Genomic DNA, 13,911 nt, shown 5'->3' with positions numbered 1-13,911 from the left:
ATGGGCTTCCACATAGCCACAAGACTGATCCTTAGCCCATGTAAATCAAGCAAATATCTCCCCTTGACTCCAGTGACCTGTGGATTGGGCTCCGTGTTCTGAAGCATGACTAGATGGATATTCATTCGTCTGATATGAATGGTACCACTCCAGGAACGTGCTTTCTGCAGGGAAAGCTGCAGGGATGCCAAAACCACCAAGCAGGAGTATCAGCATCAGTTTTGCCTGGGTGTTCTGGCTTACAAGCTGGCCAAGGCATTCAGCAACTTTGTACTGAAGTGCCCATGACGAGCCACAGCACAGGCAAAAGGAAGTTCAGGAGTCTGCTTTTCAACTAAGGTCACTGCAAGCCCAGAGAGTAGTTCTTGTGTTTTGGAGCCAATGCACTGATGTCGAGCTCTCATAATACATGCCTCAAACCAAAATCCAACCTGTTTTGCCTGACAGTTTAAACCAGTTGAAACATCGTTAGCTACATCATACAACAGCTTAGCCAGAGAAGCAAGGAAGCAAAATCTAGTTGCCCAACCCAGAGATAAAATAAAGTAAAACCAACCTGCCGGAATAATGAAAGGGTCCACTCCCACCTTTGAGCCTTCTGGGAGGACACTCACTAGCCAGTCCTCCTGAGTTGGTGTATCTTTCAGACCTTCAGGGATTTAAGAAAAAAAAAGAAAAAAAGAGGTTCAAAGAAGCAGTCATACTGAAGCATTCCCACACTACCCAAAAAGTCCAAGCTAATGCATCAGGTACACCTACTAATGAATGTCTAGACCCATGGGTAAGAAGAGTCACAGGACACTAAAGCAGGAGCAGCAGTGTACCCAAGATATCCCTAAGCCCCTGCTTGATAGGGTATCTCTACAGCACAAGTTGTAACATGTGCAAAGTGACCAAATAGCCTGTGATTGTTTATCAGCGGAGCAGTATCCCAGCCTGCTGTGTACCCATTTTCATGAGTGTCCAGTTGCTATCCATTTGATGTGCAGCTTGCAGGAAGTAGCGTCCATCGGTCCACATGGCTGCATGCTGTTCAGTTACTATGGCAGTACCTAGACAGGAAGGCAGAAAGATGGAGTCATTTAGAGGTGGGCAGTCACCATGCAGAGCCACAGTCAGCAGGGCGAGTGTTTAAAATGCACCCCAACACCCCAAAAGGCAGCTCTGCTCACTGTTCAAAAGTTAGTCCAATTTCAGTGGAGATATTCACTGTTCACCCTGCACTATGACCTTCCAAATCCTATCAGAGACAGTATGCACAAGGATGCAGCTTAACAAATCACCTCAGATAAATTCAGCTTAAGCATATCTCAGCCAGTCAGTGGAACTGGGTAAATGGGACCTTCCAGACTTTCTGTAACAGAGACTGTGGTCTCCACTTGGCTGTTGTCACAGTAACACATACTGGACATCCCTGGAACTCCATCCCATCTTCTCATGGGGAGGAAGCCTGGGCTCTGGCCATCCACATGGAACAGCTGTTACTAGGCTAGCAGACATGGGTATCACTCCCAGCTGTCAGCTGCACCCCCTTCCCAAATGTTACAGCTCTAGCAGAGATGGCTGACAGGAAATACAAATATAAACTTCTGCTGGTTTCAGTGCCTGTCCCATTCCACTGACTCCAGATGGAGGGGTGCAGGCAAACAGCTGAGGGACAGTGACATCTCAGCAAGGCACTCTAGCTGCCTTGCCCCTAGTGATTCAGAAAAAAACCCCACAAAAACACCACAGCACAAACAGAAACTGAATCCGAGTCTTTTGAGTCTCTGCATCTTGACCATACTCTCTGGTGACAGAGCCCACATTAGCAGAGTTTCAAATATGAATTCACTGTTTTCTACCAAACTCCCCAACACAAACTTCATTTTAAACTGCTTCAGCCTGAAAAGATGAAGCAAGTAACACAAGATAAGCCCCTGTGTGAAGCCTCACTGATATGCTGAGCACTAGGCTGGGAACACAGACCTTCCAAGTACATAACAAGGGCTCAAAATAGAGAGGAAGGTTATGAAGAGGCCATGCAGAAGGCGTGAAATTAATACAGGATTCATGTTATCCATTAACAGCAGCCCACAGCCCTGGCTTTATCACCTTCCACAGGAGGTCCCAGAGTAGTTCACAGGAACTGATGAATGGACCCTCCAAACACATAGGTAGCAGTATTTATTAAACTGATTTACAGTTGGGGCAGGAGGGGGAAGACCTCAGTAGACACTAAAGTGAGTTTCCAACAATCACACAACAGAGTAAGTTGCAGAGCTTAGGGTACAGTTAAGTTAAAAACTAGATCTCTTGAAACACAGACCTACCCTACAGCCAAGAAAACATCCTGTCTCGGCAAGATAAGCAAACTTTTCCGCAGCGTTCAGTTTCCAAATGCAGTGTTACTGGCCTTGGCTCTGTTTAAACAGAAAGGCTAGCTAAAGTCCATTTACTATTCATCCTGCCCAAATGGGCAATGCAAAATTCTATTCGTACTGGCTGCACATCAAAAGAAATGACTGTAGGTTACAAGCACTACATTGAAGAGTTAATAGGATTTTACTTTATGAGAGGTTCATGCAGGGGTCAAACATTTTCTGGAAACTTGTTATTGCACTGATATTACATAATTCCAGTGGGTAGCCAAGACATAATTCTGCAGATGCTGAAATGAGAAGAAAACAGTCCAAACAAGCTGGATAGGTCTCCTTTTCCATACCGCCTCTATGCCATGAATGAGACTATTTCTTTACAGGGGAATTATGTATGTTAGCAAAAACCCAAGTTCTGGAAAGGTACCTGCAGAGCCATCAAATCCAGAGATGAACGCCCGTCTGCAATCACAGGGTGCAATGTACTCGCTCTAGAAAACAAAAGAGGCAGCAATTATTTATAGCAGCAGGGGAGGGGGGGGGGGGGGAAATCAGCTGATGAAAAATATTTTGATAAGCTTTTTCTCCTAAAGGACACCACAGAGAGAATGAAAGGAGTTAAAAATTCTGGGCTCTACTCCACTGGAACATTTAATCATCTGTGATTATATTGTATTTACGTCCAACTGGGTCTTTTTTTTTTTTTTTTTTTTTTTAAGCTGCAGCACTTTTCTCCCACAAACATCTGTAAACACTGAAGTACTCTGCAGATGTTTATTTCACACTCAACTTCCCCTTCAGGCAACAAACAAATGCTGCCTTTGAAGCTGCAACGTGAAAGGAAGAGAAACCAGAAGCACCCCTTGATCTTGGGGACCAGAGTAATCAGCACATAAAATCTGTAAAATTCACTATCTCCAGTGAAGTCCCCTCACTGACATTTAAGGTTTTGGCTGGGAGAGAGTTAATTTTCTTCATAGTAGCTGGTATGGGGCTATGTTTTGGATTTGTGCTGAAAACAGTGTTGATAATACAGAGACCTTTTCATTATTGCTGAGCAGGGCTTGCACAGAGCCAAGGCCTTTTCTACTCCTCACACCACCCCACCAGCGAGTAGGCTGGGGAAGCACAAGAAGCTGGGAGGGGACACAGCTGGGACCACTGACCCCAACTGACCAAAGGGGTCATGATGTCATGCTTAGCATATAAAGCTGGGAGAAGAAAGAGGGAGTGGGGGGGATGTTCGGGGTGATGGCATTGGTCTTCCCAAATAACTGTTACGCACGACAAAGCCCTGCTTTCCTGGAAACAACAGAAACACCAGCCTGCCAATGGGAAGTGATGAATTAATTCCTTTGCTTTTGCTTTACCTATTAAATTGTCTTTATCCAAACCCACAAGCTTTCCCACTTTTACCCTTCCGATTCTCTCTCCCATCCCACTGTGAGGGGAGGCAGTAAGCAGCTGCAAGTTGCTAGCTGGTGTTAAACTGCAACAAACAACTTTGTTTTCCACATCAATGACATTGAAAGAAAATCATCAAGATAATAAAAGTGTAAAAACTTTAACCCTTATGACCTTCCATAATTAGATGCTGATCCTCTCACTTCTTCCTTGCCTACTGAAAACCCAACTACACCAGCAACCACCAGATCATGGTTTGGTGGGTAAACAGGAATCAAAGACTACTAGTCCATCCTCATCTCAGACCCATCACAGCCTGTGTTTGTTGACACGTCTGTTGGCAGCATTAAAGAAGAGTCTGACAACGCACAGATACCTAACATCCACAGGAGCTGCCAAAATTAAAAGAACAACTGTATCTTGAAGTGGCCCACACACCATTTTTATGGGATTCCATTCTGGCAAGTTCAGAGGTCAGAATTGCTGAGCAGACCTGTTAATTAACTAGCATAACTCAGCAAATCAGCTTAATCCAGGCTGACAGTGCCAATGTTTGAGCTGCAAAACCCCTGGATTTGTACCTTACAAATGGTCTGAAACCAAACTCTGTTACTCTGCCCACAAAGTTCCTCTGTACCCAGCTGTGTTGCGGCAAAAGAAACATTTTAGGGACCCAGCTGAGAAGTCACAGCCCAGTTTTCAGGTGGGTTTAGTTCCTACTGCCATAGATACTGCATTTCCCTGTCTCTGGCCAGGGCTATGTTCAAATCACCTGATTGTTAGAAAATACTCCCTTCAGATATGGTACTCTTCACTGTTCTAAAGGCAGCAGAGGGTTCAAAGCACAGGAGTGTATGAGAAGCACAATCGCAGCACCTGGGACCAACTCTATTTCTGTTCTCAGTCACCCCATGGTCACCCCTCCAGAACAGCTATATCTCTCCCCTCCTTGGAGATGCCCTAGGCAGCAGCTACCAACCATTCACCACACTTTGAATCTAAGCCTTGGGACAGAAAAACCCACAGACCAAAAGAGGATCTGGCTGAGTAGTTTTTGCTTTTGTTTGCCACTGAAGATTCCTGGGATATGGTCCCAAGAAATCTTCTATTTTATCCAACCACTAAGGAAAGTTGGCAGAAATGGGGTGGGTATTGAGACCACGGGTGCCCTCATCTCTGAGCCAGTCCAGTTCCCTGTGTCTCTTCCTGTCCAGCCCCAAAGGGCTGTGACACATGCTCAACAACTGTGGGGAGGAGAAGGGTCAGGATACCCACCTTGGGAAGGGATGACTGCCCCCTGCATACCTCTAGCTGATGGGGTGGATCCACATCAGCCCACCACAGCACCACTATCACCACCAATCCCATTCAAATAATGACACAGGCATCAGCAGACAGAGGACAAAGTCATTCAAGCAGCAGAATCAAGCGCCCATTCCCCTGGCTGCCTGTCAGCAGTAAGACAGAACGTGAAGGCAGTGTGATGCTGGACCTGAGGAATATTCCCCATTTCAGCATCTCCTAATTCAGCCTCTTGACTGCTACAGCTCCCCTCCTCCTACACTTCTCAGCTCAAAGCTGGGATACCATCTCCCAGGGTCCAGCGCCTAAAGGGGATGCTGGAAATTTCCCACTGTGGATTGTATCACTAAGAACATCTCAAATCAGACCAGCAATTTCTCTTCCCTTTCTCTTGACCAATGCAGCAGAGGCTACAGGCTAGTCTGCTTGTGCAGACAAGCAAACTCACATTCACGGGAAGGGTTAACACTGAGCTAGCTGCATTAACAGCATAGAACAATGAAATAGATTAAAACAATTTTTAATCTAAAAGAAAGAAAAAAAAAGTCTGTTAGTCTAGGTCAGCTTTTACTAGATTTAAAACTATCAAAGACCTTGACTACATGGGGAATGCCTCATGCTGTTCCATTCACAGGCAAATCCAGGGAATGTTTTAAGAGTTTACAATGAGGCAGATGGGCTTTAGAAGGGAGTATGAGGGATCTGGAAAGGAAGATGGTTCATTCATCTGTCAGTCTGAATTCTTGCACGCCCACCTGTTCTGTTCCATGCAGCAACCCCCACTGTGCAAAGATAAGTCCATGTTTCGCACGAGCTAAAATTACAAGGGGAACACCTGCACACGCCACACAAAGTACAGGCCGCAGCACAGTCAGAGCAAGGTATTACCCTGAGGCTTGTCTTGAAGCTCCAATGACCTTCACCCTGGCTCTCCTCAGGCCTTTCAAGTCTGCTTTCCACCACACCTGTCAGTCCTTGACATGCAGACAAAACTGGGGGCTGCATCACAGAAACCCTCAGCTAAGCCAGGAGGAACCACAAAAAAAAAAAAAAAAAAAAAAAAGTGGTGCTTATCACCAGAACCTGCACAGTTGGGCCATTAACATGTAAAAGCTTATTCTATCCTAAGGTTAACCAAGATCAGCAAGGAAAAGTACAGCTTGCTGCCTTTAGAGCTATGACACTGATGCCTTAAAGAACAAACACTGCTGTGTACTTGGAGGGAGGTCGGTATTCACTGCCAAGAACCTAACTGCATTGGTAAGAACTGGAACAGGTCAGTGCAACCTGTGCACAAATAGTCTCTTGCTTTATAACTCTACTGATTCCTTGGCTCAGAACAAGTGTGTGTCAGAGGAGCCAGCTCTGAGCAGAAGACAGCATCTCTGCCAATTCAAACATGGGGCCCTGAGCTGGGCAGGTGCTTCCTTGATACAGAAGACCAGCCAGATCTGACCAAATTTGTTTTCACCAAGTCAAGGCCCTGGGGGTAGAAGCCAGCCCCAGTTAAGCTGTGACTGGCTCCAAACCCAAGCCCTAATCCAAACATCATTCCCTCCCATTAAGAAGAAAGCTCCTCCAATCTCTGAATATTCCCATATGGGCAAACTTCAAATTCAATGTAAACCGGGTGACTCAACACAAAAATGAATCCCGTGTTTACCACTGCAACACCCCAAAAGGTCAGACAGGTATTTTTAACCAAACCACAAAGGATTTAGGTGCTTCATTTCCAAAAGCATGGCATTTCACCCTTCCATGATCCTTTGACACCTCCAGCCACAAGATCCACCCAGCGCTCATGTAAGGAAGCAGGGCTCTTTGTATGGACTTCAGCCTACTTTTGGCTGGTTACTCCCCTCCTTTCTCACCAGCCTTTGGACCACCCATGTCACCAAACAAACAGTCCATTTCTTCTGACTTCTTATCACCAGCATCAAAAGTTTCAAAAATCAAAGCAGCCAACATTCAGGGATGGCTACAAGAGCCACAAGTCCAAGGTAACAGGAGCCTTGGTTAAGCCAGAGTCAGAGCCAGCTGTGTTTGAGAAGCTCTGCAAGTCTTTCAGCTCTTTACACAACTAAGCATAGAAAGCAAAGGATACAACTGGTGGCAAGCCTCCTCGCAGTATTACAACCTAAGCCTTCTAGCCTTGGCTGGAAAACCAATATGAAAAGCATCACAGAGCTCAGAGCTCAAACCCCAAACATCCCCAGTGTTACAAAGAGAAATTAGTCAGCAAGTTGCAGCATCAGAGTGTATCAGCATCGGACCAATCCAGGGGTTCCTTTGCAACCAAGAAGGGAATAAAGTTTCCCCCAATCTAAACCCTTTGTCAGCACCACAGGAGGGAAAGCCCTTTTTGTTGACAAGTTCTCTGATGTGGATCCCAGGACAGCCTCAGGAACAGCTGAGAGAGGAAAGGACAGCAATAAGTAACTTGGGTTGTGGGGAGGAAATGGCTCAAGCCACCAGAAGCTTGGGTATCATTAAACCACAGTCTTCTGAGTCATGGAGGGAAGCTGCCTAAGAGCAAAATCTGACTGCAGGGCTGTAAAGTTCTTTATTTGCATGCAATAAACAAATGCTTTCCTGGAAGATGGGGAAGCTGCAAACCTCAGCTCATGACAGTTTCCCTGGAATCAGTAGGCCTGCTCCGGGATCAACAGGTTCCCACCAATGCTTAAAATGGCACCAATTCCCAAACCTCACAGACAAAATCCTGCACTAGCTAGTCAAGAGGCGCCAGAATCATCAGCTTTTAGTAATTGTTTCCATTCAGATAGATTCGCTCTGCAGAGAAACCTGACCAACTTGCCCGGCAGGAAATAGCAACATGGGGTTCTCTGCTTAACTGCATTCTGTCAAGGAAAAGAAAGCAACAGAAAAACCCAGAAGTCCTGAGGGTCACATTCTTCAACTCACATGACAGCACTTAACGTCTAGTGAAATGAAACCAGAGTTATATATGGACAGAGGCAGCTTGAGGCAGGAATGCAGCAGACAATAGCAGCTGCAGAAAACTGCCTTCCCTCTACCTGCCCAAGTTTGGATCTCCCTAAGAGGAAACATGATGCTGCACATATGGTCCCAAGGCGCAGGCAAGTCTGGACCTAGCTCACCCCAGTGCAAAGTCAAGGGCAAAGGTCCTGATTCAGTTTTATTTTGCTCTCGTGCACCCTGGGGTAAAAGGGAGCTTTGGGTGTGAGCCAGGAAAGCTTCAGGTCTTTTCTTTCCTGAAAATGGCTGAGGAGGGAAAAACCCTTGGAAGTTCTTGGGTCTCCTAACAGCAGAGTGAAACTAGCATATGAGCAGGTGGGGAAGGTAAAAGGCAGTTCAGCAATTTAAAATTTATGTTACAGACTACAGAAATCTTAACAGTGGAAAACTGCACACAACACAGTTACCGCCACGGGTTACCACCCTGGGCCCAGACTTCCCTCCTGTCTTTAGTGCACAAGACAAGCTGATGCAGAGCAGCATCAAAAGAGAAGTGTCATTGCAACACATCACCTCACTGCTCTCCAAAGGCCCCTCCCTCTGCATGGAATCTGAGGGCTTTAGCATAAGACAGCAATTCCAGCAAGAACTGGATGTAGCAAAGGGAAAGCTCTGCAACCAGTCCTTCGCCACCTCGCTTAAGAGTTATGCGTTGATCAGGAAGTGCTAATGGGGAAACTAAAGCCCAGATAATGCCCCTTCCTCCCCTAGTAAATCTTTTCTTCCCAACAGCCAGGATGGGGACAGCAAGTGCTCTGGCAAGCTCCCTTTTTTACAGCGTGAGCTCCCTGGAGACAATCTGATGAGAAGCTGCTGGTGGAACATCCATGCTGATTTGTTACAAGAACATAAAAACTCCAGTCTCCTGAACAGACTCCAGAAACTTTTTCCAACATGACGCTTCTCAGGTTACCCAAGCTTTTATGCTAGAACCATTAAAGCAAGTGAATGAAGGATGATTTTAGTTATCCCTGGCTTTTATTTCTTGTAGGGAAGGAAAATGCAATCATTCTCATAATCCATCCATCCATACCTGGTGAGCATCTCCAGAGGGCACTATGTAGGCTTGCACAGGCTCCTGGACATACTTGGGACTCTTCATCACCTGCCGCAGTTGCTTCAGCAGCTCTGTTGTAATTTTTGGACTCATCTTCCTACCTGCAACTGAAATAAAGTACAAAACTTCAGAGCTTCTCCAGCCATCCCAGGCCACTCACATGCACAGGCTGGAGGCCATCACCACTGAAAACTCCCCTTGAGGACAAGTGTGCCAACATCATCCCTCCCACCCAAGAATTTCTCCTGTCCTATCACTTCACTTATGTTCCTTGAGAATGAGGGATCAGGTTGAGGCCACAGAGACAAAGCTGGTCCATGCCGTAAAGGACCTTTCCCATCTCATCAAGCACTGACATGCCCAGTAATAATGACACGCAAGCTTAACATGTGCCAACCCTCCTTGCACGTGGGCAGCACCAAGAAACAGAGCACCTCAGACATGCCTTATGACAGCCAGGAAAGGTCTCGGGATGTCACACCGATGGTCCCAAATACTCACAGATCAGAAGTAGCCCCACCCATCACATGCATAAAGAACAGCGTCCAGTCTTTTCACTCTGGGGGCAGAGATGCTGTGGCTTATACGCCACAGCAAGCCACGCACATCAAGACTCGGAAACGGACAAGTTAAGGTGGCGATTTTTAGAAGTTTCACTATAGCCCAGGTTTTCATAGTGGATTGGTGACCAGACTAACTCAGGGCAAAGAAATTACTCCCAAGGACATACACAGGGATGTGTTCAGTGGCCATATTTACCTCTGGGCTGCACATTAGTTCACCTAGCAGGAAGAATAGCCCATTGAGCTCTCACAAGTGACTGCCAGGGGACAACTAGGGATGCTTAAGGAAAGCTTCTCTGAAGACCTTTGGCAAATGCTCTGCAGATCTCAGCTGGTGTCAGACAGGCAGGGATGGGGCACAGGCTAAATGAAGACAGCAGATCAGAGGGCAAAACAAGGGCACAGGCCAATTATCCTCCCTTGCAGTGGTTTTGCAATAGATATATCTTTAGCATTGCAGTGAATATCAGCCTCTCAATTTACTACCCAGAAACCGTCAATAGCTGGGTCCCGCTGGGAGCACCGTGCACAGTGATGCATCAGGTCATGCTGCTGTGCTGGCGCGAATGAAGGCTGCAGTGGAAGGCACCAGCTGATTGCAGAGGATATTCAAGCTGTGGGGGAGGCCTGGCCTGAAAGCCTATGGAAACCAAGTAACCTGAACTTCAGAAGAGGTTCTCTCTGTGTTTTCTTCACTCACATCTCCAAAGGGTGCCCAAAGTGGGATATTCCCCTTCCCATTTCTCTATCCATTCCTTTCAAATTTTTAAGAACATGCTGGGATCCTACAACTTTAATGCTGTCGCTTTCCAGGGCAAGATTGGTAGGCTCTGTGCTGCCTGAACACCAGCTATGCAGTATGTTGTTCTGACCAGTGCACTCCACAGCTCACTTCACAGCCATGTCTACAAACAGATCATAGGTGGGAGAAGCAAATAGTATGAAACTCAAACATTTTTTGCTTATCTAAGCACTTAACTCTATTTATACCGCTATAACTACCCAGAAGCCCAAGAGACATTACAGTCTTATGCCAAAACACAATAAGGCAGAGTCCCTGCCCTGTGATGTTTGCCATCTACACAAGAAGGCAGAAAACCTGCCTCCATTTCACAAGCCACAGGAAGACATGATTTGACCAAGGTCACACAGCAGCGTTGTGACCAAACCAGGAACTGAACCAAGGTCTGATGCATTCAGGTGTAAAAATCTGAACCCGAGACCACCATTCACACATCTCATCCCAGGAAGTTTAGAGCACACCAGGCTTGTGACTGACTGTCTGCCCACAGGTGCACTATGTTTTACAACCCAGACCACAAGAAGCAAAACAAGCACAAAAGGCACCATACACTAAATCCTCAAACTGGTATCTTGACTCCAGTGCCTTTTCTGGGATTAGATTACACCTCAGATTTATTTCCAGGACAAATTCATAGGCTACACTGAACTTTATTATACTGTGATTGTTTTTGTCTGTCCGTTGTAACAAGTTGCTGTAACACTCTCTAATACTGCTGCTGATTTATGTTCAGACAGAGGAAAAACAGAAAGGAGAGAGAGCAACAACACAGCAACAGGCCAGCAGAAAAAAATCCCTTTCTACAAACTCATAAGGACACAGCTTCCTTTCTCGACCTGCACTTTGTCTCCAGAAGCCTGAAAGTCTCATTTAAATAGGCAAGGAATGACAAGGCTTTGCCTTGTAATAAAGCTCCTTGCTGACAAGCTACAGTTTTCTTAGCAAGCAAGAGATTCTCTCAAGGCTAAAAAAAAAAAATAATAATTCATTTAATTTATAAGTACTCTCACTGTTGAAAGATTTGCTTGCAAATATTAAAAATGCAACAAAGCTAGATTAGCAACAAAAGCCATGTTAAGAAGAACATCTAAATTAGACAACCCCTACAGTATAAGAAATCACTTTAAAAAAAAACCTTCACAAACTTTCCAATAAAATTGTCTTCAATTTCCAGAGAAAGAGAAGCTATTTTCTCCCATATCTTTGGTAGTCATTTACTCTGGTCCCCCTATAATTTTTAACAGGTGACCTTTCCTTTCTTGGCCGTAACTATAAGCCTCTACCAAGTTAAAACATCTTCTCTATCATTATTTAATCACTCCAAACACAGCTCAAATGAAGATAGTGGATTTAGCAGTGCAAGACACAGTCCCCTTCTCTGACCTAACTTTTTCAAAGGTATCAGACTGCCATGTTACCTGCCTCTGTAGCTCCCCACGTCTGGACGCTTCTTGCCTCTGCTCATGCACAATACCATTCAGCTCTTTGCTTGGCCTTCATAAGCTTCACTGTGCCTGAGAAAGCAAAGGGCAAAACTGAAACAGCTAACAAACTTTGCCCCCCCCATAAAACATTCTTATTCCCCAGCAAAGAGCTGAGAATGCATTAATACTATGTTCCACTGGCAAGATTAGAGACGCACTGAGGGTGAACCGTGGGGGAACAAGGAACATCAAGGGCCAGGCACTTGCTTGTCAAGACTTACGATTAAATCTTGCAAGCATGTGCTGTTTTATGCCAATTTGATTTTGCAATCCTTCTGTCAGAGGGCACTCCCCATTTTACACATGGGGAAACTAAGGCAGAGAAGCAGCAACTTGCAAAGTATCAATACAGCACGATGGCAGTCAGAGGTGGATCCCAAAATCTGGCATTGTCTAGACTTACATTACCTACACCTCACCCAAACTGCGGGGAGTCAGTTCTCCAAGAGCCCAGGCCAGATCCTACCCGGATAGCATCTCCATCAGACATGCAGGGTAAAGGATGACCACAAAAATGTTGCCGGGGAGCCAGACACCTCCTCCTGCCTCCTTCATGCACACTGCGCGATGGGCTGCTGCAGCCCCAGGCCAGCAACGGTCGGGGACACCAGGCCTGCTGCCTCGGGGGCACGGCAGGGCCGCGGCGGGGAGGCAGGCAAGGCCAGCCGGTCAGGCTGCATCGGGGTTGCCTGTGGCTGCTGTGTTAGACCATCCTGAGGGTTTACGTCCTGTTTGCTTCAGATAGGCTCGTCCTCCTGTTAATTGCCTTTTCGTTTTCTCTTTTACGAATAAACTTGTTCAAAACAAGCACGTAAGCTCGCATTATCAGGAACCAGCAGCACCACCTCAAAACCAGGCCTCTCTGGCCCGGGCTGGCCACAGGCAGGGCAGCCCAAGCACTCCCGTACCGAGGCACAGACCCCACGACTCGCCCCCCTGGCACCCACCGACACTCCAAACGCACCGGCAGCCCACCCAGGCCGCACCCGGGCCTCCCCCAGCCCCACGCAGGGCTGACAGGGCCGCTCGGGCCCGGACACCCCGACGGGGCCCGGCTGCCGGGGAGGCCTGGTGCGGGTCCCCGCAGCCGAGCTACCGCGCACACCGAGCGCTCCCCGCCGCTGCCCCCGGGCACCCCCGGGCCTGCCCCCGCCCCGCCGCTCCTCACCTGCCGCCGGCCCGCCCGCCGCCCGCCGCCGCGACGTCAGCGCCCACGTCGGCCGCCGCGCCCACCCGCCGCTGACGTCACGGCGGACGTCACGGGGGAGCCGGCGGTGTGAGGCGGGAGGCGGAGCCCGGGGAGAGCCGGGGCCGGGACCGTCCGCCGCGCGCCAGCCTCCGCCGTCCTCTGAGCCCGGCGGGGGCAGCCCGCCCCGGCGGCCCGGTGCGGTCCCCGCTGGGGGAGCCCGAGGGGGGCCCCGTCCTGCGGAGGAGGCGGGCCGGGAAGCCGGTGCGAAACCCGGGGCAGGCCGAGCGCGTTGCAGCCGGCTGCCCGTGCCTCCCTCGAAAAAACGGCGGGACGGATCGTCTGGCACCGCTGCCGGGCCCTGGCCCCGGGACCTCGTCCGGCGCTCGCCTCTGCGGGCCGCTTCACTCTTCAGCTGCCGGGCAGGGCCCGGGGCGGGGATGGGAGCCCAGGCCCCCGGCTGGGGCCGGCGCGGCGGGGGCGCACGGCGGCTCCCCCAGCACCGCACGGGCGGGCTGCGGGCGCCCCGCAGCTTTGGCTTTGCAGTGCTGAGCACGGCTCCGGGGAAACGTTGGCTTCCCATTACTTTGCTCGAAGCCCCCGGCAGAAAGGGTCCTGCCCGGCTGCTTTTCAAGGTGAATTCCCGGCAGTTTTCTGCTTGGAAGGGAGGAGGCTCCTACTGTAACAGCGGTGGGTGGAACTGGTGTGAAATCTGGCCGTTTGCCATGCGTGCGCTAATGAAAATACCTTCCACTG

At 48.4% G+C, this 13,911-nt stretch overlaps 1 protein-coding gene across 3 annotated transcripts in view; it reads right to left on the bottom strand.

Moving 5' to 3' along the window:
• The window catches only part of XPNPEP1 (X-prolyl aminopeptidase 1), a 32,049-nt gene extending 18,780 nt beyond the window's left edge, over positions 1–13,269 (bottom strand). The window contains exons 1-6 of one of the 3 annotated variants that reach the window (XM_055720507.1): positions 13,138–13,262; positions 11,904–11,999; positions 9,097–9,227; positions 2,785–2,848; positions 948–1,052; positions 557–649 (exon numbers count right to left, since the gene is read on the bottom strand). In XM_055720507.1, coding sequence (XP_055576482.1) covers positions 557–649; positions 948–1,052; positions 2,785–2,848; positions 9,097–9,213 — 379 coding nt within the window. In that variant the 5' untranslated portion in view covers positions 9,214–9,227; positions 11,904–11,999; positions 13,138–13,262. Of the gene's footprint in view, positions 1–556; positions 650–947; positions 1,053–2,784; positions 2,849–9,096; positions 9,228–11,903; positions 12,000–13,137 lie in introns of all 3 variants that reach the window. The other 2 variants (XM_055720505.1, XM_055720504.1) reach the window with 2 other exon arrangements.
• Positions 13,270–13,911: the final 642 nt, after the last annotated feature.

The sequence above is a fragment of the Falco cherrug genome, chromosome 9, assembly GCF_023634085.1.
Source record: "Falco cherrug isolate bFalChe1 chromosome 9, bFalChe1.pri, whole genome shotgun sequence".
Lineage (NCBI taxonomy): Eukaryota > Metazoa > Chordata > Aves > Falconiformes > Falconidae > Falco > Falco cherrug.
Note: the sequence above shows the minus strand (reverse complement) of the source record. Positions and strands in the feature narration are given on the sequence as shown.